The following is a 25,526-nucleotide window of genomic DNA, read 5'->3' as shown; positions in this document are numbered from 1 at the left end:
ATTTCCTGACCATCCTCATACAGCACTCGCCTATGTACATTTTTTCTCATAAATGCCGCTTTAAGATATTGATTTTTTTTAAATGTTTCAGACATGATTGTGTGAGTCTGGTAACCGCTTTCCTAGTTTTATGCATTTTATTGACTGTTTTTAACTTTATATTTATGCCTTATGGTATTTTACTATAAAGGCACCATTTCATAAATTGAAGGAAGAAAGAGATAAGCGGCGGATGGTCGGAGAAATCAGATCCTGAGCCACTGGGATGAGGACGCATCCATTTCTGTAGCAATTTATTTCTCGAAAGGATAAGCATCTAATCCAACCTGTGGCTTTGAAATCTATATTTTTCTCCACTTGACAATTCTTCCCTTTTCCGTGGTCACTCTGCAGCCCACAACTATGTTTGCCAGATGATTCCTTGGCCCCCTGTCTGCCCAGATCCTCTCTCCAGTCCCCACCGCACGAGCTGCAAGCATGCTTGACTCCTTTTTAGTACGTCCAGCATCATCATCACTACTAAGCAATCTGTCAACCTAGTGGCATTTCGTCATGCATGTAAGAGTGCTTTCAAATGTGTGAGTTCACTCTGATACGTAGCACTAGGGGAAGACCGTTTTGAGACCGATGGAAGAATTGGAGCTTTTCTCCATCTCTGTTCTGAAACTTTTGTCTCTTTCCATGCACTTACCAGAAACCAAAGGACTCAGTGCAGTGTCATGCACAACAGTGAAAAGCTGGAAAGAATCCAAATGTCTTTTAAAAGGGGTTCGGGCAAGTAAATCATGGTAGGCACAACTGCATCGTATTCCATAGAAATTAAAAATAAAGATTACAAAGAATTTAAATGCCATGGGAAATTGCTTGTGATGGAATGTTATGTAATAAAAGAGAGCTGTAAAAGTTGATAAACACTATAGTTTTATGTAAAAAAAATTGCATGGGAAAAAGAAGGGAATGAAATATATATAAATTTTCTTACTTGTATATTTCTATATTTTCCTAAGTGTCCACGTGGAGATGCCATTACTTTTGTTATCAGGAGATTTAAACGTTGTTTTTGCAAAGATGAAAACCCTGTTCCATATTTCATCCCTTTTAAATAATCACTTGGTTGAAGAAGAGCCTGCATATCATTTCTACAGCTTCGAAGAGTTTTGAAAGAAAAAGTGATCAATCGTGCACGGGCTTGCACGGAGAGGCGGAGATTTATGGCAGTTACAAACGAAGGGCATCCATTCCGAGCGCTTCATCATCTTACAGCATCCTTATAACACACACACGGGGACGAGCTTTAAAAGCTCAAAGTTAGGAGGGAAATTTGAAAGTCATAGTACTGACACGATCGAAGTAGATGGTCCAGATCATTCCAAAGCAGAAGTTTAGAAGGTGTGCTTTCTGGGAGTTATTTAATTCAGTCACAGAAAATGACTCTGTGTGTGTGTGTGTGTGTTCGAGAGACCCAGCTGCATGGCCCCAAAGATCTAGATCACTAATAACCAAATTTTAACATCAACAGGAAAATGCTGGAACTTGTCAGCTCAGTGTGAAAAACAAGTGGGAAAGACCTTCAGTTGGCATCTTTCTTAAAAAGAGCAGCAACCGGGGCACCTGGGTGGCTCAGTGGTGAAGCATCTGCCTTTGGCTGGGATCGTGATCCCAAAGTCTTGGGATCAAGCCTGCTCAGCGGAGAGTCCGCTTCTCCCTTTCCCCCTGCTCACTCTCTCTTGCACGCACTCTCTCTCTCTCAAATAAATAAATAAAAGCTTAAAAAATAGAGTAGCAATCAACTTCATCATTATCGTTCCCTTCTTAACTGGGTACCTCCCTCCAGGGGTGGTTCTCAGGGGCCCACTGTTCCTCCTGCTCATTCCCCCCACCCCCCCGCGACCTGAGAGTCTGGCTCCTGCTCCCTGGAAACAGATGAGTCATAGCCGGGCATCTTTACGTCTTCAGACAGTGAGCTCGGTGCTTCCACAACGAAAGAGCTTGACAGAAATATCTTAAGTATTGATGACTAGATCTCACACCCAGAATAGCATCTTTTCGGCAACGTGTGGGAGTTCAGGCCTGGGGTCTCTGGGCTTCACTAAATGCAGAGCTAAATCAAAGGGTAATACCCAAGACAAGCATTTTGGGGGGACAGTTTTTTACAGATATCCTTGCCACTTTTATCTGTCATGAGGCATCGACTCTTCTAATCCCACAATCTCTCAGAATCATAGAAGATGGCAGCAGATTATCCATTTGTCCCCTGGATGATTCCTTCAGGCAGAAAGTCCACATTTCACAATCTGTTAACTGGAATGAGCCTTCCTCTACACCAGCCCTTTAGAGCAAGATACAAACAGACGCTCTGGGGCAACTGGGTGGCTCAGTCGGTGAAGGGTCTGCCTTTGGCTCGGGTCATGATCCTGGAGTCGAGGGATGGATTCCGCCGCTTCTCCCGCTGGCCCGCCCTCTCTCACGCGCGCTCTCAAATAAATAAATAAATAAATAAATAAAATCTTAAGAAGAAGAAGAACCACAACAGAAGCTCCGGAGCCTGACAGCTAATGAGCTGGGAGCTTCAGGGCAAGTCAACTACTGCAGCTACTGCTTTACTTTTCTGACCTGCAAAATGGGTCTAATGATAACACCTCCTTCCCGGCATTGTGGGAGGGGTGCAATGAGGCGGTCAATGCGCCAGAACCTGGCGTGGGACGCATCGGCAATACTAACCCCTGCGTACAGAGTGCTTTGTTCTCTGGAATCAGAAACTCTTCCTTTTATAAATATGACCTCTAATTTTCTCCCTATTTCAGACAAGTGATGCTTTTCGCAGCTACAACAATGCACACTAGCTTGTTAGATTTCCAATTATCTCTTCTTCACCTTCCAAGTGCTGCATGGCATCATTCTGTCTCTCTCCAGCAGATTAATTTTAGTTTAAAATTGAGATTCAATCACCATGCTCCCGTACGATACTGCAAATTTACAAATTGTTGATGAAGATTCTAAAAGAATAATTAAATTTACAGTGCATATTTTAATGTAACAAGTCTTAGTCATCGATGGTTAGATTTTCTGCTGCCTTAATTCGGTTTTGACTAAACAAAATAAAATGCAAACACATCATAAACAGGCCAATGATTGTGTTTTATAGTTGGCCGCATTTTGCTGACTACTTGAGAAGTTAGGAAAAAGTTAGAAAAAAGTTACCTCGGTGAAGTCAGATTTCTTCTCTGTAACATCAGACTGAAGATTTTTAAGGGCAATCTGATTGTTTGTACAGTACTGCTTGTCCCGTAATCCTAGACAAAAGGAGACAATATTGCTACTTTTTAGTATAAGAAAGGATACAATGGAATCTATAACTCTCCTATAAAGTTTCAGGTCACCTACTCAGGTATGGGGTGAATCCTCGTACATTTCCCTCATGCATTCCACTCCCTGATTTGGGCTCTCTGATTTTATTATTATTTTACAATTAAGCTGCAAGATTCCTTCTTCCACACAGTTGTTTATGTTCCTAGATTCAGTAAGAGTTGAACAAGTTTGGACTGCTCACATTCTCCCTCATCCCAGCAGGAGAGAAAATCACATCGAAGAGGTTCCCGACACCACTAGAATTAAGAAAGGCTGAAACATAAGACCAACTTTCATCCAATCTCTTAATCCCACAGTACTTGAAGGAGCCATGAGTGGCCCGGACGTGGATATTGATGCTGCTTTGGAAGAGCTGGGGATAATTTTGTGATCATACTACAGGGATAAGTGAGACCCTGTGGACAGCCCTCCACAGAGACACCTGCCTCCCTGAATGCCCAGGATATCATCAGGTCCAAGGGCACACAGCTGGTGGCCAAGAATTATGAACCTGGATTCCAGTTCCCACCCTACTACCCACGAGTTCCTAACGATGGGTGATGTGGACTCCTTGATCCAACAAACCCACCTTGCACTCCTCATGGAGCACTGGCTAGGACCCACAACCCAGCAGCCTTATGATCCGCCTGGACACCTGCTGCTGCTAATGCAGGGATGTGTGCAAACACAGGAGGTAGAGAGCAGAGTCTGTGGGGCCCGTTCTCTGGAGCCCTGGTGACAATGCCGTCCTCATAACATGGATATTTTGGGGAAAGTGAATTTTCCAGAGCCTACAAAAAGGAGCTTTAAGAAGTACATCCGTAAGTTAGAGTTCTGTCTTCATCAACTCATGAGAATATTCATTAAAATTTTACCTAGATTCAAATAACTCAATTTAAAGCATTTTATAATAATTCAAAGCATTTTCTGGAAGAACTGATAGGCTATAGTATTTTTATGTTTGGCAGGTTTGCAAGGAGTCGGGACATGGCTTGTGGGAATTTCAAGGGTCCCTCTTGACCCATCCAAAGGCTTCTCCTGTCTCCCCTCGCCCTTGGGTGACGACAGAGCCCCCACCAGCTTCACCCCGCACGTGTGCCTGTGCCTCTCCCTCTGCCCGTTACTGATTGACAGCGGGCGGCATCCGAGATGATGGACACAGATTACTTTCCATGAAGCGCCAATACGAGACCTGAAAGATCCCATGGATTTTGTGCAGAGTCGATATGTCATGATGAGCTGACAATAAAGCTGATGAAGATGGAAATCTCCTGGCTCCAGTCAGGTGGCATCGTGCTAAGAACTCTGAAGTCAGCACCGGCTAGGGGCCAGCGAGGCCCCGGCTACAGCCCAGCCCAGCCCAGCCCAGCCCCAAGTTCACATGCAGTTCGTGGGTTACTCATCGTCTCGGGGTTTCTTCGGCCACAAAATGCAGGGAACTGCTCCTGCCCAGCCTTGTCTCTAAGGCACTGAGGCACGTGTGGGTAAAGTCCGTGGCCCGGGGAGCGACCTGGGGTTAATACCTGACAAACCACACTGCTTGTGACTGTTCGTGTGCATCACCAAGGTGACACCACCTCCCACCCCGGGCCCAGAGGGTCACTAGTGGCAGACCGCACTCAGTTGCAGCATCTCTAGCGACAGCTGTGGCTTTGGGCCAGTCCCTCAGCATCCCTTGGCTCCTTGCTGGGATGTGGAGATGACAAGGAAGCCACCTTTATAGAGGGGCTAGAAAAGACGAACAGGCCTAACTCACTAGCCCTCAGCATGATACCCAGCGCACGACGACATGGGGTGAACAACAGCTCCAGGGAAGTGGCCTCACCCCTGTGGGGAGGAGGAATGGCACCGAGGTCAGAAAAGCAGGGGCTGTGCATTGGTGGCCTGTGGCTGCTGCCTCAGTGGTCACCATCTTGAAGGCTTCAACACCACAGACGTGATATCTTATAGTTCTGGAGGTCAGATGCCCAGGGCACATCTCACGGGGCTCAGGGCAAGGTCTCAGCTGGCCGCACTCTTTGGGAGGCTCTAAGGAAGATCTGTTTCCTTGCCTTTTCCAGCTTCAAGGGACAGCTGGCTTTCCTAGGCTCCCGGCCCCACGTCAAACTCTGCTTCCACCATCTCTTCTCTCTGACCCTCCATATTCCCTCCTCCTGAGACCACTGTGACTCGACTGGGCCCACGGATCACCCCGGAGAGTTGTCCCATCTCGAGGTTCTTTGATCTGCAAAGTCCCTTTTGCCATGAAAGGTGATATGTCCACCGATTCCGGGGACATGGACAGATTTGGGGGCACCACTGTGATGCCCATCACAGACCACCTGGGGAGACTGAGGTAGAGGCACTGGATGAAATGTAGGGCCTTTAAAACAACAACTATAAAGTCTATGTAGCAAACAAGTATAAGCACTTACAATGGGCTGTTTATTGAAAGAAAGGAAACAAAAACTTATGAGCCACATGATTGCAACATTAAAAGAAAATTTTCAGTATGTGTGAGAATTTCCAAAACCAGTAAACGTGTAACTCAGAGCCATGAACCGAGTTTTGAGTGAAAATGAGGTAGGACTAAAGCCATACAGGAGGGTACCTGACATAACGACCTCAAAAGATATGAGGAAGTGAGATGCATGGTTAAATGCATAGAATCTGGAAAGGAAGACCCTGATTCAAATCCGTCTCTTTCACTAACCACTTGGTCCATTTAAGTAACTTGGAGTACGTTACTTTAATGGCCAGGGTCTTCTGTTCTCACGTGTCAGAGGAAGCAAGACCTGTCTGCTAGGGTGGTGAAAAGAAATCATGAGACGGTGAATGTCAAGACCTAAGCAGAGCGCCCAGCATGTGGTGAGGACACGGCCCCCCACCCCGTGCCTTCCCAGCCGACCACGTAAGTGGTCAGCATCGATAAAGGCCACCATCCTCAGGTGACCTGCACTGGCGTCTCTGAGGAAGGCAAAACCGGGGGCGAGAGGGACACTAGGAGCAGGTCGGCAAGAACCAGAGCAACAGTCTTGGCTTTTCCCGTAGCTGGGACACAACAGTTTCACGGGAAAATGATTCCTGACCCTAATACAGGAAACGCATTGACCAGAATGGATCGCGCCTGGCCTTGGTCCTCCTCCTGGCGCAAGGACGGGAGGAGTCCAGAACGGTCTCCTCCTCCTCTCCACAGTGGGAGCTGCTCTGGGCCTGACCTCTCACAGGTGCAGATGAAGTCCACTCTGCCTCAAGAAATTGTCCGGGTTAAAAGGAAACTGGCAGAGGGTGGGCAAGCCCTGAGCACCTGCCAAATATACTCCAGGCAGGCGTATGTCATCACAGCCCCAGCAGCCCAGAGAAGGGCACAAAATGGGTACAAAAGCCAGGGAAGCTCTATTATTTATGCTCCAAGTATAACCCAAGGGCCAGACTGTACCTGAGACCCTGTCAGGGCTCCTTAATTCTCTCACAATCCTTTCCTGGACAGCGCCCTCTCCCACATGCCCTTCAACCCCTGCCTCAGGCTCTGCTTCTTGGAAACCCAGTGGGGTCCTATCTCACAGTGCTGTTCAAGAGTGAGGGCTTTCCAAGTGGGGCTACTAGACCACCCGTCTCTGCATCATGGATGAGCTTGTTAGAAATAAACTTCTCAGGGCCCCCCGCTGACCTACAGATCTACTGAATAGTAACTCAGGTGGGTCTTGGCTATCAGTGTTTTAGCAAGCCCTACAGAACACTCGATGCAGCTCAGGTCCAAGAATACTGCTGGTCTTAGGCCAACAAGCTCTTCTACAAGTGATGACGTTGAGGCCCCAGGAGAAAACCACATGCTTTTGATGCAAACCAGCCCATGGCTTTTAGAAAACCGTTTCCAGAGGATCTAAGTGGACTTTTGACCAATGGCTTCAATTAAAATGAAGCCACCAAGGATGCCAGCATGCTTTTATTTTCAAATAAACTTAAAAATCATCCCAATTAGCCAACAATTCATTGCCGATTTACAGATCAGTTGTGTTTGGTGCCCAGAGCTCTGGTCCTCTGGCCCCAGGGAGCAAGTCGTCAGCACGTAAGCATGTCTGGAGAGGTTTTCTCTGCTGAGATGCTTGAGGGACTGTACGTGATTCTGTCTCCATCAGCTTGAAACACTCATCCGAAGCCACCCAGCCCCTTCCCAGAGACCGCAAGCATCAGGTCGCTCATGAGGCCTGACAACCCTGGAACCCCTGGAATCCAGATTTCCTCTCTGGAGGAAGATGTGCGTCAGGCATGGAACCCAGAGCAGGAATGGATGAAGCACCCAGGGGACTGGGGCCGAGGGAGCTCGGAAGCAGCTCTCCGCCCACGGCCTCAGCCAGCCGCCGAGAGAGCCCAGCCCACTGAGGGACCCTGGCAGGGTTTGAGACGGGGACACTTGAAATGGCCCTGTAGGATGGGGTGCATTTGGACAGAGGAGGAAGTGGGGTTGAGGGAAGGTGACACAGACCCAGCTGAGGCAAAAGAGCGTGAAGTGGGAGTGGCTTAAGGAAAAGTCTATGAGCAGGAAAACATGGCAGATTGGAGAATGCCCTGTGGCCCACTGGTGAGGCACAGGGTGGGAGTGAGGGACCCCCTCCAGTCCCCACACAGCCCCCAGTGATGCTCGAGTCGTCACTGTGGACACGGCTCACAGGCACCATCGCACAGTGCCCTGCAGGTCACCCCATCAGAGTCACGTGCCCCCGAGGGGCACCAGTCGTCCGTCTGCTACGTGGGCACCCAGTCTGCCTTCCTCTGTCACGCATCAGGGACAGAGACGGCACAGCCGGTTGCCCACTTCCGGGACTCTAAGTGCCTTTCCTCATTTCTAGACTTACGGGAGCCACCGTTGGCTCAGAGCCCTCACCATGCTCGTACAATACCCTCTGAAGATATTTTAAAATAGATGTTTCTCAGAATCACTCATCTCATTTGAACGGAACTAGTGCTTCTGTGGGACCGGACGCTGTGAGCTACCCAGTGTCTCTGAAGATCTTTCCATCTTTGACTTCTAGAAGGATGGGTCCTCCATCTTCCTCCCTTCTGGCTTTCCTTTGTGGGTTCTCTTCTTGACCCCCCTATTACCCTTCTGGGCTCTGGTGCCAAACCTCAGACACATCGTGGCCTTTGCCTGATCTATAAACCAATGCCAAGGAAGGATGCGGATCTCATCGGTCAGCATCAGCTCGAACCTGCCTCAAACTCAGCTAGTTTGAAAGGGAAGCAGCCGACTCACCCAAAGTCGCCGCCACCGCCGAACTCTTCCACCCCTCCCCCTTCCAACCCTGCATCCTGTATCTCGGCCAGTGGTCCCCATCGTCCTGTCACCCACAATAGAAACTGAGGTGTCCCCTTCCACGCCCCTCCTTTCTCTCTTCTCCAATGTCCAGCGGAAAGCCACGGCCTGTTCTCTCTCAGGAAATAGGCTCTGCTCAATCCATCTGTTTAATCTCCCCAGTACGGCCTGGTCTCGGCAAGGTCACAGTCAAGCTGGTGACCCCACCAGCCCCGTCTCATGTCTGGTTCCCCCAAATCCCCTTGACATCCCCAGTTTGTGACCTAGTGGTTCCGTTGAAATATCTCAGGAAAGGATGTCGCTCTTGCCTTACCCCCCTCCGACCCCCGAACAGGGCCTGGGAAACATACACATAAAAACCTGCGCTTGTGTGCACGGGCTCCTGGGGCTCCCGGAGACCAGGCTAAAAATCCTTAAAACAAGCCTGCTGCTACATCCCAGATTGGACCGCTTCTGTGTCTCTTTGAACTCAGGGCCACCTTTCCAATTGTCCTGCGCAGCTCACTCCTCACCCCTGGATTCAGCTCGGGAGCCGCTCCGCTAAGAAAGGGCTGCCCCTACCCAGCATGGCTCCTCCAGTCTGTGCTGGTGCCTGTCCTCCTCTCCCAGGGTGTATCTACCATAACTAATGATCACAAACGAGGTAGCAATAGGAATTTATTCTCTCTCAGTTCTGGAAGCCAGAAATCTGAAATCAAGGTGTTGGCAGGGCCATGCTGTCTCTGAAGGACCCAGGGGAGAACACTCCCTCACCTCTCGTGAGCTGCTGGTGGTTGCCAGCTGTCCTTAGTGTCCCTTAGCTTATGGCAACAGAACTCTCACAACTGTGTCCATTGTCACATGTCTCTGTGTCTGCAAATCCCCCTGTACAAGGGCACCAGCCCCTGCATTTAAGGCCCACCCTAAGCCAGTCTGACCTCATCTTGACTCTATCTACCAGGACTCCATTTCCTTGGTGACATTCACAGGTACTGGGGGTGAGGACTCCAACATATCTTTTGGGGGAACACAATTCAACCTGCATCTGTGCCCCTGACGGGCTGTCGTCACCGCCCGTCTGTAACTAACTGTTCACAATCCTGTCTCCCTGGGTGGACCGAGGTCTGGAGGGGGCGCCCTATTCATCTCCTTCCTCCCGTGCCTAGTCCAGCACCTGGCCAGGACGCTTTTTCGGGAATGTTGACCAAGGGAACCAATTATTTTATATTTTGATATGAGTTACATCTACGGGGGAATAAATCACAACATACCTTCCTCGGACAGTTTTATCATATTCCACTGGCATTTCAAAGACATTTGACTCAGTTCCAAAGGTCTGTTAATGACAAGGACGTTTTTGGCTAAAAAAAAAAAAGAAGAAGAAGAAGAAGAAGACAGAGGAGGAGGAGAAGGAGGAAAAATCAGGCACAGTTTACATCTATAAGTACTCTTGGAATGAGTCAGGCTCCCACCGTCGGCCCTGGGCTGAAGAACCCAAGTGTTCTACTTGTGATGACATCACCAGAGTGTTTACATGACAACCAGGGGCAGGGGGCAGGAAGTCCCCTCTGGGTTCCATTTCTCCTTAGCAGCAGCAGCAGCAGCAGTCATCACTTTGATATTTCTATCTGAGGCTTCTCTGACAAGTCAGAAAAGTTCCCAGGACCATTATTTAAAAGGTTTCTGCAGAGCACTGAGATTCGAGACAAAGAGCTCTTCTCTCTCCTGCCTACAGGGAGATACCAACTTCTCTTCTTCCTCCCCACTGTGTCACTACTTGATTTTTTGCCTGGTTTCAACGATTCTGGTTCATCACGCTTGCCTAAGCATACTTGCCAAGCCGCATTTTTACTATTTAAAATTTCCCTAAGTATGAAAATACATTCAGAAACTATCACAATATTAATTTGTTCAGCCCACTTTGAATATGTTACCAAATTCTGCAGACCAGATTATCTAGAATATTGGGCAATATGATAGTCTGTTTACCATGCAAGCTATTGTAAGAACAATTGGTTTTCATACAATTTAATAAAACACCTTTGACACTAAATTATAATGAACATTGTTTTATAATTTATGCCCGACCACATTTGAGGTAGCTTAAAATTAGCAACAGGGTTTTTGTTTTTGTTTTTGTTTTTTTAAAAAGGTAAAAACTGATAAAAGAAGCGAGTGATGAGCTGGAGAATTCCTGACCCATAAGGCCTGGACGAAAGATGACACTGGCGTGATGCATCACAACTTAAGGGAGTGTTTGCAACAGCCAAGGCCAAAGGGGGTCATGATAAATTGCGTAAGTTATTGCCTTTCAAATGAAATATGCTGTTTCATAAGGAAAGTGGTTTCATCCCCTGGGATAAGACACTGAAAGCCCAGTCATTACAGCAGTGGACAGTACCTCTGTCAGCCTGTTCATAAACACCAAACCTATGAACATTTCACTGGATAATCCCAAAGGGCTTTGAGTCTGGTCAATGTCACTAATACATCTTAATGGCTAAAATTTCTTCTTCCCGCTCTGTAAGACAATCGACGTTGGATACAGCATAATTTCCTTCAATGATCAAAGAGGCCTTGGGAGGAAGGTTCTAGTATCACCCCCGTTTCACAGGTGAGGAAGCTGTGCCTCATTTATATAACCTGCAAGGGTCACCCACTCAGTAAGCCTCAAGCTAAGACTTTGCAATATTAATGATCACTGCACCTGTAGAAAAGGTAGAAATGGGAACAAGCTGTATCTCAGAAAATTAAGGTAATAAAGATGTCTTCAAAGTCTACCCACTGGTTTTGTAGCCATTTTGTATCTGATTTCTGAGATGCCTGGAATCTGAGGCACTGTCTCTCTGGCCCTTGGGGTGGGGGCTGGCTCCCTGGTGCACAGCGTGAGGACTGGGCACCAAGTACGATCACGTGTGCACACCTGTCTGTGAGCCGTGTGCACGGTATCCATACAATCACACCATGACCTCGGAGCCACAAATGTCTGATGAGAACCCAACATCTGTGAGGGCCTGAGTTCGGTGGGGGGTAACAAAAATGGATAGGGCACTGAAGTCCCCATCTCTGAAAAGCTCCTCTCCCAGTGGGAGGAGGAGACCCCAAACTAGACCTCTTTCCATGTGGTGTGGATTTGATCATTTCCTCTTATGGACTGCCTTCTTTTTCACTGCTGCACTGGTGTGACATACACCAGTAGAGAGTGAGTGGTAGAGAGTGGTAGAGAGTGACCATCTCAACTACTTGTAGGGTCCAGTTTGTGGCATACAGTACATTCCCACTGTTGTGCGACCACCACCAGCATCCAGCTCCAGAGCTCTCTCATCTTGTACAGCTGAAACTCTGGCCCCATAAAAAATGAACTCCTGGGGCACATGGGTGGCTCATAGGGTTCAGCCTCTGCCTTCGGCTCGGGTCGTGGTCTCGGGGTCTTGGGATTGAGTCCTGCGTCGGGCTCTCTGCTCCGGGGAAAGCCTGCTTCACCTCTCTCTCTCTGCCTACTTGTGATCTATCTATCTCTCTCTCTCTGTCAAATAAATAAAAATCTTAAAAACAAAAAAATGAAAAAACTAACAAACAAAAAAAATGAACTCCCTATTCCCCATCCCCCAGTCCTTGGAACTAACCATTCTACTCTCCATCTGTATAAATTTGACTATTGTAGATACCTAACATACATGAAATCATATGCATTTGTCTATTGGCACCTGGCTTGTTTCACTGAACATGTCCTTGCAGTTCCTGCAAGCCGTAGCTGGTGTCAACATTTCCTTCCACTTCAAGGCTGAGTAATATTCCGTCGTATGTCTAGAGCACATTTTGTTTCTTTGTTCGTGTGTTGGCGGACATTAGGTTGCTTGCACATGTCAACAATTGTCAATTATGCTGCCATGAACATGGCCATACAAATATTGCTTCGAGTTCCTGCTTTCAATTCTTTCTGAAGGTCACCTGCCTTTCATTCTGATTTCTTGTATCTTATTACCTAATCTTTTCTTAGCAAACACTAGAGTTCTTTTTTGAAGGGATGCTAGGGCAAAGAGATGCATGGAGAGATCATTTCAGTTGTCCTCTTAAAAGCATCTTTGAGGGGCGACTGGGTGGCTCAGTTGGCTAAGTGTCTGCCTTTGGCTCAGGTCATGATCTCAGGGTCTTGGATCAAGCCTTGAAATGGGCTCTCTAATCAGTGGGAAGTCTGCTTCTCCTTCTCTCCACTCATGTTCTCTCAGTCTCTCCCAATAATAAATAAAACCTTTTAAAAAATTATCTTCAAAAAATTATCATTTCCCCTTTTGTACCCACATGCACAGTGGGGAGAGACACGGGGCGGGGGGGGGGGATCTTGTTTTAAGTCCTCAACAGAAGTAAGCAAGCAGAGGCATTCTCTGTCATGAAACCCAAATACCTTCACTGTGGGCTCCAGTTGAAAGGGAGAGAACACGCCTCCCCTCTTAACAATAACTCCATGAGTGGGGTGGAGGTGTGCAGCCCAGGCAGAGAGAACCAGGGCCTGGAAGTGGGGGGTGGGCAGCGGTTCTGCTGGGCTCCCTGGGAATGTGCAGGCTCACCTAAGCAGCGGGTCTGGGTCTGGGCAGCACAAAGGAACAGTGTAAGAGGCTGAAACAATGCAGTGTTCCCTCCTTCCTTTTGGCTTTAAAAGGGACACAGCATGACATGGAGGGCAGAGTCCAGACGGGCGGCAAGGACACTGGGCTCAGATCCCTGGCCACTCAGCTCTGACCTTGAGCAGGTCAGCCCATCTTCCAGGCTCAGCTTCCCCGTCTGTGACATGTGGAATGGCCTCAGGGACACCATCTAGTTCTGCCATGCGGCCCTGTCCCAAGACAGCCAGCTGCATGGTGTCGAGGACATGTGAAGGTGTGTGTGTGGAATGGAAAACAGCATCACTGCCTCCTCTGCTTCAAGGAATACCAAGCTTGCTGAACAAGGGTCATTATTACCTGGTACTGAAAATCACCGAGCGATTTGATTTCAGAGGGTCCCTTCTGCCTTCACAGGTGGTGGCAAAAAAAAAAAAAAAAAAAAAATGGGACCCTGGTACTGACAAGAGGATCAGAAAGAGACCCCCACACTCCCCCTGGTGTGACCCAGGCTGCCACAGGACCTGCTCTGTAGACTCACCACCAAGGCAGCTTTCTGTAGGATGGATGAGTGTGGATGAACCATTTCCTTTGAGTTCAGGCCTGGAGAGCAACCAACAGGCAAGGAAGAAAAATGGGCCGTCTCGGAAGCCTCCTGCCAAAGAACCTGGAGCTACGTCTGGCCAAGCTGCAAAGCCACACACTCCAAAGCCACACTCTCCTCAACAGAACCTGTCAGCTCCAGCTCGTTATGCAAACAAGCAAAACAAGGATTTTCATAAGATGTCAGCTTGGATTTCCTTGCCTCCCAGAGGAGCAATGTGACTCTGGTCCGGCGAACTTCTTCCTCACTGCCAACTGCCGGACTCAGCCTGGGCCCATCTTGAGCCTGGAGTGGGAGCCCACGGAGAGGAAACCAGGCTGCCCTGTGCACTGGCCAGAAACGAATGGTGCTGCCCCCAAGGGCACCTAGTTGCCCATCTCTCATTTTTGCAAACCTCCGGAGTAAGGGCCTCGGGCAGCACCAGGGACAGAGACACTGGCCTGGACCCATGTCTGGGAGCCCCACATTGGAGGAAACGCCCAGACTGCCCTGGGAGGGAGGGTCTGGGTGGCCTCCCTACATAGCTCTCCCCTCCGACAGCTGAGCGGCAGGTAGACAAAGTCTCTCTGCTCATGGGGTGTGCTTCGGGTTTTGAGTGGGGTGAGTTCTCGTCATCGCTGCTATCCTGGTTGCTCGTTTAATGGAGAGAAGATCCAGAGTTCCAAGTTCCCTACTCGTCCCTCCTGTTCTAACAGATCCTGAACGCAGGCAAGAGCCAGGAAAACCACCCCCTGAAATGTGGAGGCACCTCAGCGTGGAGGGATACCCATTGTCCACACCTGCCACTTCGCAAAAACAGGAAACCGAGGCTGGGTGAGGGGCAGGGCCTGCGGGAGCAGCTCCAGCTCGGCAGTGGGGGAGCCAGGCTTGCTCCTAGGAGACATCCCTGATCTCAGGCTCTCCCTCACACTGTCTTTCACTGCAGCCCCCCAACCCCCCGGCTGGACTGACCTTCCCTTTCTGCAGCTGATTTTTTTTTTTTTAAATAACCGCTTTATTGAGCTATAACTCACATACCATGAAGTTTAGCCTTTACCATGTACAAGTCGATGGTTTTGTATATTGACAAAGCCATGCACCCGTCACCACTATCTGATTCCAGGACGCGCTCATCGCCCTCAGGAGGAGGCCCCTACCCGTGACTCCCCATCACCTCTTCACCCCAGTCTCTGGAAACCACCAATCTTTCTCTGGACTTGCTTATTCTGGACACTTCCTATATGCATGAGGCTCTCATTCCTTTCTAGGGCTGAATAGCAACCCGCTCCAATGACTCAGCACATACCGCGCCTCTGTTCACCAGCTGACGGACATTCGAATTGTTTCCACTTTATGTTTTAATGAAAAATGCTACTATGAACGTTAATGCACAAGGTTTCATGTGGATATAGGTTTTCCATCCCATGGTTGTATACCTAGAAGTGGAATTGCTGGGCCCTACCGTGACTCCATGTTTAAACTGCACCATCTTTAATTCCCACTAGCAATGTAGGAAGGTTCCACTCTTTCCTCATCTTTGCCAAGACTAGTTCCTCTCCACTTTTTTCTTAAAGATTTTCTTTATATATTTGAGACAGAAAGTGCATTAGCAGGGGGAGGAGCAAAGGGAGAGGGAGAAGCAGGTTTTCTGTGAGCAGGGAGCCCAACCCGGGGCTCAATCCCAGGACCCTGAGATCATAACCTGAGCCAAAGTCAGATGCTCAACTGACTGAGCTACCAGGCGCCCCCGCATCCTTTGACTAGAGCCATCCCCGTGGGGGTGTGGTGCCTTCTCATTGTTGTTTTCATTTGCATTTTCCTAATGACTAAAATATTTTATACCTTTTCATGTGATTATTGGCTGTTTGTATATTTTCTTCGGAGAAATGTCTATTTTCAAATTGGGTTACTTGTCTTTTTTTTTTTTTTTTACATCTTAATTTAATTTTATTTATTTCAGTGTAACAGTCGCACTACTGGGTGTTAACCCCAAAGATACAGACGTAGTGAAAAGAAGGGCCATCTGTACCCCAATGTTCATAGCAGCAACGGCCACAATTGCAAACTTGTCTTTTTATAGCTATGCTAGGACAAAGTTGCTTAATGATGCCTCCCTTTCTCCCACCCCCACAGATGAGTGAACGGAACAACAGTGATTCACAGACTCCCATAAGACAGCATCTCATGTCCATGTACCTTCACTGAGAGGGGCATCGCTACATGGAGGCAAAGAGAATGTTCTCTGGTATCCTGCAGAGAAGAGCTTGAATTTAGCTTGACCGTGTAAAAACTGCATCACTTCGAGGGAGAAACAAAAAGCCAGACTCTTAAATACAGAAAACAAGTGGTTGCCAGAGATGAAGTGGGAGGGTGGATAGGGGTAAAATAAGGGGAATAAGAGTATATTCACCAGGATGAGCACATAGTAATGTATAGAAATATTGACTCACCTGAAACTAATAGTACATTGTATGTTAACTAAGTGGAATTTAAATAAAAACTTGAAAAAATTAAATGTTGAATCATTATATGCACACCTGAAACTAATATAACACTGTATATTCTTAATTATACTTCAATAAAAAATAAATAACAAAAAACGTTTTTGACTTAGACAAGTCACCTAATTCTTTCTGCCTCGGCTTCCCCAACTGTAAAACAGGGATCATGATGTCTGTTTCACTGGAATGTTAACGAGCAATGAGAAAGAAGACACACTGAAAACCCTGTGGACGTGGCTTAGTGTACAGGAAGCTCCCAATACTATTCTCAGATTTATTTATTTATTCAGTGAATATTTCTATAGCATCAACCTGGAGAGGTACAGCCCTGAAGTCACAGCAATGAGCAAAATAGAAAATTTCTGCCTCTGAGGGGCTTATATGCAGCTTAACATTTTAGCAAAAGTTAATGATTCTAGTTATTATTATAATTCAACATTTTTACTCTTGATTGCCAAATAAGTACCAGCTCATCAGAAACCAGAAACTAGAATGACAAGATAAAGTTTCCTTAATGAACTTGAACTTTAGAGTGAGATGAAGCATTAGTTTCAGTAATTACAGCTCTCCTGCCAGCTTCCCAGAAGGGCCTTTCCTTCCTCTATACTTGCACAGAGACATGAAGGAGAGATGCCTAGGAAAACACCCACCAGTGGGTCCACCAGGTCTTAGGAATACGAAAAAAGGAGCAAACACCAAGAATTAGCATTTCTAGGTGTCTGAGCAAAGAGAAGCATAACACACTTACCACCTGAGGGAGATTTAGAAGCTTAAGAACAGATCATTTCTTAAAAAATGGGCTAACAAAGAAAATGAGAAGCATTCTTGGGCAGAAAGAGCCACCAGAGCTCTTTCAAGAAGCTCTTGCTTCTTGAAAAACAGGTGGGGTAGGGCCAAGTGGGGCTGAACCCGAAACTAAATGAAGGGCAACATCTGAGAGTTCATTTGGGCATTGGAAGGAAAACCTTCCTGAGCAAATATGGGTGCAGGGTCACAGGAAACCCTCCTCTGCTGGGAGGTCAGGGGAAACACACGGAAGGCCTGTACTCAAGGCCAGGTTCACCATGGACTAGCCACGTGAACCCAACAAGTTGCTTGCCTTATTTTGATTTCCTCATCTGCAAAATGGTTTCCTGGATTCCAACCTCATCCAGCAGGTTCGACTCGAGTCCTTCTAAGAGAACATTCCCTCCATCTGGGATGGGAGGCTTTTAGCATAGCCTAGCTGTTGACGCCTGGCTTACTGTGAGATTCTTCAGGATGCCCAGATGACCGCAGCCTCTTTGTGTGTGAGGGGATATGCCAAACCTAGGAGGACAGTGATATCAATGGGCTGCTTTTTAGAGAAAGTCAGACACACAAATAGGAGAGGGGAATATGTTTTATCAGATATAAAAATTTAAAGATGTAAAGAAAACATCAATGCGTAACTATAGGAATAAACAAATAAACAAACAGATGAAACAAAAAAATTCTTAGTGGAAAAGAATAAGGAACCTAGAAAGAGACACTCCCATCTATGAAATGTGAAAACTAATGAGGTGGTATGGGTAGAAGCAAACCATAATAAATGATGCTGGGACAACTAGTTATCAAGTAGGAAGGCAAGCTTGGCGCAGTCACTCTGGAAAACAGCATGGAGCTTCCTCAAAAAGTTGAAAATAGAGGTACTCTATGACCCAGCAATTGCACTGCTGGGTATTTACCCCAAAGATACAAATGTTGTGATCCGAAGGGGCACGTACACTCCAATGTTTATAGTGGCAATGTCCACAATAACCAAACTATGGAAAGAACCTAGATGTCCATCAACAGATGAATGGATAAAGAAGATGTGGTCTATATACACAATGGAATACTATGCAGCCATCAAAAGAAATGAAATCTTGCCATATGCAACAATGTGGATGGAACTAAAGGGTATTAGGCTGAGCGAAATAAGAAACTGGAGAAAGACAATTATCATATGATCTCACTGATATGAGGAATTTGAGAGACAGGACTGGGAGTCATGGAGGGTAGGGAAGGAAAAAATGAAACAAGATGGGATCGTGAGGGAAACAAACCATAAGGGACTCTTAATCTCACGAAACAAACTGAGGGTTGCTGGGGGGAGGTGGTAGAGAGAGGGTGGTTGGGTTATGGATATTGGGGAGGGTATGTGCTATGGTGAGTGCTGTGAATGTATAAGCCTGATGATTCACAGACCTGTACCCCTGGGGCTAACAACACATTATATGTTAATAATAAAAAAAATCCAAAATCTGGGGGTGCCTTGGTAGCTCAAGCATTAAGGATCTGCCTTTAGCTCAGGTCATGATTCCAGGGTCCTGTTACCAAACCCCATATTAAGCTCCTGGCTCAGCAGGGAGCCAGCTTCTCCCTCTCCCACCCCTGCTTGTGTTCCCTCTCCAGCTGTCTCTCTCTCTGTATCAAAAAATAAACAAATAAAATCTTTTTAAAAAAGACTGTTAAGAGGGCGCCTGGGTGGCTCAGTGGGTTAAGCCGCTGCCTTCGGCTCAGGTCATGATCTCAGGGTCCTGGGATCGAGTCCCGCATCAGGCTCTCTGCTCAGCGGGGAGCCTGCTTCCCTCTCTCTCGCTCTGCCTGCCTCTCTGACTACTTGTGATTTCTCTCTGTCAAATAAACAAATAAAATCTTAAAAAAAAAAAGACTGTTAAGAGATAAAATAACTAATATCTTTATGATCTTAGGTCAGAAATGTTATTTTTAAAATGTTCCCAAGACAAACACTACTAAATAAAGTTTGATTAATTCAAGTATCTTTAATTAAGAATTTCTGACCATTAACATTGTGATAAAAAGAGGAAGCAACCTCAAATTAGAAAAAGATATTTGTAACCCACAAAACAGAGAGTATCAAAACTAATTAAATAAACTTCTATATCTGAAACTAATGATACTCTATAGGTTGACTAATTGAATTTAAATAAAAAAGTTAAAAGCTTCTGTAAATTAATTAGAGAAAGACTAGCAACTCAACACCGTATGAAATGAGGTTATTCAGCCTCATTCATGAAGTTATTCATGAGGCTGAATAACCTCATTAGTAAATAGAGAAATGAAAATAAAAATCATAATAGGTGATCACATCATATCTACCCAACTGGTAAAAAATAATAGTACTAGTTATCAGTAAAGGCAAGGGGCAACAGAGACTCCCGCACATGGCTGGTGAGTACCAGCTGATAAAACCACAATGAAAGTCAGTTAGTGAAGGTGAAGATGAACAGTTTAGCTCTTATTTACAGTATTTCATCAAAGTCTCACGTATTGATTATAAGATGTACCATTATTTTCTGTATCACCAAGAAAGAAAAAAAAGATTCCAAGATGCCACTAATTTGAAGACACATTCTGATTTCAGATGTATTATAATATTAAAAAAACATTTTAGGATAAAAGAAATATGGCATATATGTAAAAGAAACCTATTCATTGACACTAGGGTTTACCAGACTGACAATAGCATCAATGTTTTTAATGGCAAAAACCTGAAAACAACCAAATGTACTTATATAGAACTTATAAGCAGAGAGATATTCAACAATCCAGCAGTGAAAATAAACAAGCTATAGTGCAGTCATTAATATGACAAAAAGCAAATCAAAATAAGAGCAGAAATTAATGAAACAACAGAAAAAAAATGAAAAACTTAACATAGTCAAAATTGGGTTTTTTGAGGGGAAAACAAAATCAATCAAGAGAAACTTTAGAAACACCTACAGGGACGCCTGGGTGGCTCAGTTGGTTAAGCGGCTGCCTTCGGCTCAGGTCATGATCCCAGCATCCTGGGATCGAGTCCCACATAGGGCTCCTTGCTCGGCAGGGAGCCTGCTTCTCCCTCTGCCTCTGCCTGCCATTCTGTCTGCCTGTGCTCTGTCTGCCTGTATCTCTCTCTAACAAATAAATAAAAATCTTTAAAAAAAAAAAAGAAAGAAACACCTACAAACAGCCACTGTCAGGAAATATGTTGAAATTTCAGGCATGAAAAGGATAAGGAACACAATAAAAAAAAAAGAAGAAGAAGAAGAAGAAAAGGATAATGAGTAGATACTATGAATTCATTTTATGGGAATAAATTCAACAACATAGAAAAGATGTACAAATTGCTTAAGAAAAGTATAATTTACCAAAATTGACACAAGATAAAACAGAAACTCTTAAGCGTCCTTTAACTAGTAAAGGAATCCAGTCATTATTAAAAACCCTTTCATAAGGAAAACTCCAGGCACAGATGCCTTCCCTGAAAACAAGGAATAGAATGAGATGGAAGAAAACCAAGTCTTAGCTCAGGCAGCCTGTAGATATATATGGGAAAGATGGACGTTAAGAAAAAAAGTCATGCCAATACTGCAAAACTCTTGAGAAATTAGAGGCGACCAGCAAAACCAACCATAGATCAACAGCAACACCTGACAAAGACATTACAAATATATATATATACAAAGAAAGATTATAGACCAATATCCCTCATGAACATGGATCAGTGGTTCTCAGCTGGAGTAATTTTGCCTCCCAAGGGACATCTGGCACTACCTGCAGAAGTCTCTGGTTGTCACTCCTGGAAGAGCAGGTGCTACTCGCTACTGTAGGTGTTCCTATCCAAGAAACCATGGAGGCTGGGCTCTGAGTGGCTGGCATCACAACTACTTCTTTGTCTGGTGCCTCTGCATTTCCCTCATCCCTAGGAACTCTCAGACCTTGGTCCTGGAGCCTTTACTGGGCTCCATCAAAGTACAGTGACCCCAAATCAAACCCCGATAAGTGGAGTCAGGACTCATATGCAGAGTGAGCAAAAAGCAAGCATTCTTTAATAAAGGTTGCGGGGGGGGGGGTTGCTTGCCACTATATGGCTAAACCCAGCAGGATTTGCAATAGTGCCATTTTGGAGTAAGTCCCTTTCAACTCAGGGAAAATCTGTCTTACCATTTAATGCCCAGCTCAAACTATTTCCCTCTGGAAGATCTGCCCCTAGGGGAAAAAAATCAGTTACTCTTCGGTGTTTCCCGGGCATTCTCCCCAACGTATTGCCATGGTCAGCAGTTGCTTCCTAGGTGGGATGGATCTCGTAAGGACAGAAGCCTCCCCCTTGGCATCCCCACTGCCTAATCTCACGCTTGGGGAGTCATGAGAAACGAACTCAGACGTTGGAGGACCTGACACCAACTTTGACTTTGGCAAAGTTAACCTCTCACAGCCCACTTCCCATCTGTGGTGTGGGAATATGCGCCCACTCACTTTAGGGAATCGCTAACTGCAAGTGCCCAGCCCACAGCAGAGGTTAAGAATGGCAGCTGCCAATGAGTATAAAAGCAAATGAAAAGTTCGCTCAAGTAGGCTGAAGTGCAAGTGTTGGTTCCGCAAGGGTGGGCCTGGTTCAGTGTGTCCACTGGCACCTTCCCTGAGAGCTAAGAGTCCCATAAGAGCTGGGACTAGGTTAGACCAGGGCCCCCAAGGTGTATCTGCAAATAAAGAAAAGGGAGAAGAAAATGCAAGGATTCTTCGAGAACAGGAGGCATCTGATGTCTCTCCCTCCCTACACCCTTACTTGGAGTAAGGGTGCCGCTGTTGGCTGAGAGTATCCTTCTTAGCCCCATGAGATCAGCTTCCTTGGGGAAGACCTATTCATTATTCACCCACTGAGCCCCCTACCATCTATGTGAGATTCCAGGTCTACCTGCTTGTGCAAAACCCAGTTCATTTGGTATCTGAAAATCTGTGCTTCCCATGCAGGACTCCAAACAGCTACTCTGGGTTTGTCACTAGAGAATTTCTGAGCCTGAGAAAATGGGGTGTTGCATTTTCCATTCCCCACTGTGCATGCTCTTATGGTTGTAACAGGACATTTTCCTCTCCTAATCTCCCAGTCCTTTGGATCTGGCTGGAAGCTACTGCAGTGTTCGGGATACACGATCCCCCCTTTCAAGGGAGTATCACTGGTGTCACAAACCAAGATCCAAGAAGCAGATCCAGGTCTTTAGCAATGCCTACAGAGGTAGCTTTCCCGCATCTCTTGCTCACTCCCCAGGGAAGAAAAGATTATGATGCCACAGGGTCTACACAACCTTTCTTTTTCTACTGATAAATATCAAAATCCCTAGAGTGAATTCCCAGTTTATTTGTTGCTGTTGTTTTCTGGTTATGCTTCCCTCCTCCCTCAGCAAAGCGACAGAAATGGGGCATAACCGGTAAATCTGGAAACTCCCAGCAGGCTCCCATTCACCTGGCACACATATTTTGGGGACACAACACTGTTTTTCCACACCCTGGCAGGGTCTGCACAGGGTTGTCTCCTTTGGCCAGTGTCTGTGGGGTCCCAGTTGCCCCCATCAGCTCCAGACTTCCCATGGCAGCAGAAACCAGCCTCTCCCACCTTGCTGAGAAGGACCTGATGCCCAGGTGGCTGGCTTGAAGCCTCTGAGGTCCCGCCCGCTCATGAGAAGAGCCACGTACTTTCATTTCAGGCGCAGGAAATTTTAAAACAGATCTCCAAATATATCCCTACATTCATAATAGATTCCCGCTACCCAGATGGGAAAACATGATGTGTGGTCTACAGACCTGGAATAATCATGTGCATTGTTGGAAATCCATGGGTGGAAAGGTAACAGGGAGAAAGATATTTACAACAGAAACCCCCCACAGCAGGGATTCTGATCCTATAGATCTTTTTTTTTTTTTTCATTTTCCCTTACTGTGTTTTGGATCTTGCCATTAGAACTAAAAGCAGGCTTCTTTCTTTCTTTCTTTCTTTCTTTCTTTCTTTCTTTCTTCCTTCCTTCCTTCCTTCCTTCCTTCCTTCCTTCCTTTCTTTCTTTCTTGCTTTTTTTTTTTTTTTTTTTTTTTTTTTTCAGGCTCAACGGACAAGCACTCTCCACTTTCTGCCTACGCAGTCAGGCCTTTCCCCTCAGAACCTCTGTGTCCGGGAGCGTGGCACGGAAAACAATGCTCTATACCAACCCCTGCGTGCAGCACAGCTGTCCTGCAGTGGCCGGAGCGCGCGCCGCAAGGACAGCAAATGGCTCCGCCGGCTCGTGCCCACGCCCCGTAGGATGCTATGATCCCTGCCCGTGGTTCCTCTTCTCCAAGGACAATCTGAGCTCTCACTTCAAGGACCACGATTAGGCGATAAGTAGAGCAGAATCCTGACTCCTACTCTTTTTCCCTGTTGGGTTGGCACAAAGATGCAGCCCCTAAAGAGCCATCTGGGGTACAGGAGGCACGTGGCTGGGAGGAAGCCCACCCTTGGCATATTATGGGTTCTGAAAGGGGCCTCTTCAGTGGTACTGCCCAGGGCATCAGGGGGCCCTGACATGAGAACCAGGTCTCTGATCTGGGATGAGCAGTCCTGCTGTAACACACGGGACACCCTCTGCCTATAGAAGCATGAGAGGGTTTGATACTACTTTGAACTTGGGAGAGGGGCGCCTGGGGTGGTGGTGGTTTCAGGCAGGGCTCAGTAAGCGCACTCTGGCAAACATGCCCGAGACCCTCACATTGCCCTAGTCCCGATTCCACCCACGATCAGGAAAGAGTAAAGAGCGCCCCCGTTTCCTGAGTGTGGCAAGGATGCAAAGCCGGTCCTGCCTGACACCAAGCCAAAGCTTCCCCACCAAGCTGCCCTGGCTACAACGAAGTAGTTTCCACCTGTGCTCTCCATACTGAGCCCGTCCACCACAAAACAACGCATAAAGCTGTATGTGTGTTCTTACAGACAAAAATGCCCTTGAACACTTTCAGCGCCCTGAGTCTGATAAAAATGCCTGCCATTCAAAAGTTGCCCTGAAAATCCGACAGCAAGAAGTCGGACCTGGTAAGGAGGCTGGGGGTCCTTCATCACTGGCTTTGTGTTGCCCCTAAAACAAAGCTTCCAAGGGCTGGACTCGGCAAGTCAACCATTCCCCTGCCAAGTCTTCAGAAGCTGGAATACAAATGCCCAAGATTAAACAAACACAGGGCATAAAAATAAAGAGAAATATAAGTGGGTTTGGTGCTTATCTTTTTTCCCAACAAAAGATAACAGGTAATTGCTTTTTTATCACTAGCACTTGAAATTTGAAAGTAAAGAAGGAGCGAGGCTTGATATCACACCAAACTTGGCAGTCCATTGATCCTTAACTTCCACTTCTGCTGAGGACCAACAGTCAAACAACCCTGATGCTCGTATATAATTCAATAAGAAAAAGAACCAAGAAGCAGCAAAGGAAATGTCAGCCATGTCATCTCCAACACGAGGGCTTTCTGTGTAGATGTTGTTAACTGATCACATATACACACGCAGCCCCCCTTCACCACCACCCCCCAAAAAGTCTTTAAACATCATCGATTCTCTACATGTGCAGCCTTTACCAGAGAAGAGACATCTGGACGAGGGGAATGAGATGCTTCGTGGCCTCCCCACAGAGGGAGGAAGCTGTTGCCTAGCAACCCCGCCCCCCCCCAAACTCCTGCCAGTTACCTGGGTCTTGTGACAACTGAACATCTTTAACAGGACACAGGTCTTGCCTGCAGCTGCCAAAGCAAAGCACTAGGTAAGGGAGCACCCCCTCTTTCCACCCAAGGGGCTTTCCCATACAGCGATGCAGAGGGCAAAAGAGCCCCACGTCTGAGCTTCCCTAGTTGTTTCCCTCCGAGATGAAGATCCTCAGATTCTTTCCCACTTAGGGTCTCCTGCAGCTCAGCTCAACAGAACTTACTTTTTTCTGTCTAAAGAGTTCTCTGGATGCTCAAGAAATTGCATGGCCCAGCAGAGAACCTGCAGTCTCTCTCAGCTGGAGGTAATTCTCTGGGTTTCGATTTGGTATTGGAAATCTTGAAATCAAAATGATTTATTGAATATGGTCATGGGTTAAACCGTGTCTCCCCAAAATTCACATGTTGGAGGTCCTAAGGTGGTTGGGCTGAAATGAGGTCATTCGCGGGGGAGCCCTGATCCCATATGGTGAGTGTCCTTACAGATGCGCTCACAGAGAGAAGGCCACGTGCAGACGAAGACAGAGGGGAGGGTGATGCATGAACAAGACAAGGAACATCAGAGGTGGCCAGCATCCCCCCAGAAGTGAGGACGAGAAAGACGGAACGGATTCAGAAGGAACCAACCCTGCGGAGGACACTGTGATTTTGGACTTCAGGTCTCCAGAGCTGAGAAGCAACACGCTTCTGCTGTCTAAGCCACCCGATGTGCAGTCCTTTGTTTG

At 46.7% G+C, this 25,526-nt stretch overlaps 1 protein-coding gene across 2 annotated transcripts in view; it reads right to left on the bottom strand.

Moving 5' to 3' along the window:
• CUNH10orf90 (chromosome unknown C10orf90 homolog) overlaps window positions 1–10,108 on the bottom strand; it is a 74,811-nt gene extending 64,703 nt beyond the window's left edge. For both annotated transcript variants that reach the window (XM_004751725.2, XM_045068867.1), the window contains exons 1-2: window positions 9,892–10,108; window positions 3,202–3,293 (exon numbers count right to left, since the gene is read on the bottom strand). In XM_004751725.2, coding sequence (XP_004751782.1) covers window positions 3,202–3,293; window positions 9,892–9,937 — 138 coding nt within the window. In that variant the 5' untranslated portion in view covers window positions 9,938–10,108. The remainder of the gene's footprint in view (window positions 1–3,201; window positions 3,294–9,891) is intronic.
• Between the last annotated feature and the right edge of the window lie 15,418 nt (window positions 10,109–25,526).

Source organism: Mustela putorius, unplaced genomic scaffold, assembly GCF_011764305.1.
Source record: "Mustela putorius furo isolate JIRA1106 unplaced genomic scaffold, ASM1176430v1.1 tig00003909_pilon_pilon_pilon, whole genome shotgun sequence".
NCBI classification, from domain to species: Eukaryota; Metazoa; Chordata; class Mammalia; order Carnivora; family Mustelidae; genus Mustela; species Mustela putorius.
The sequence above is the reverse complement of the archived record's forward strand: the minus strand, read 5'-3'. Positions and strand labels throughout refer to the sequence as shown.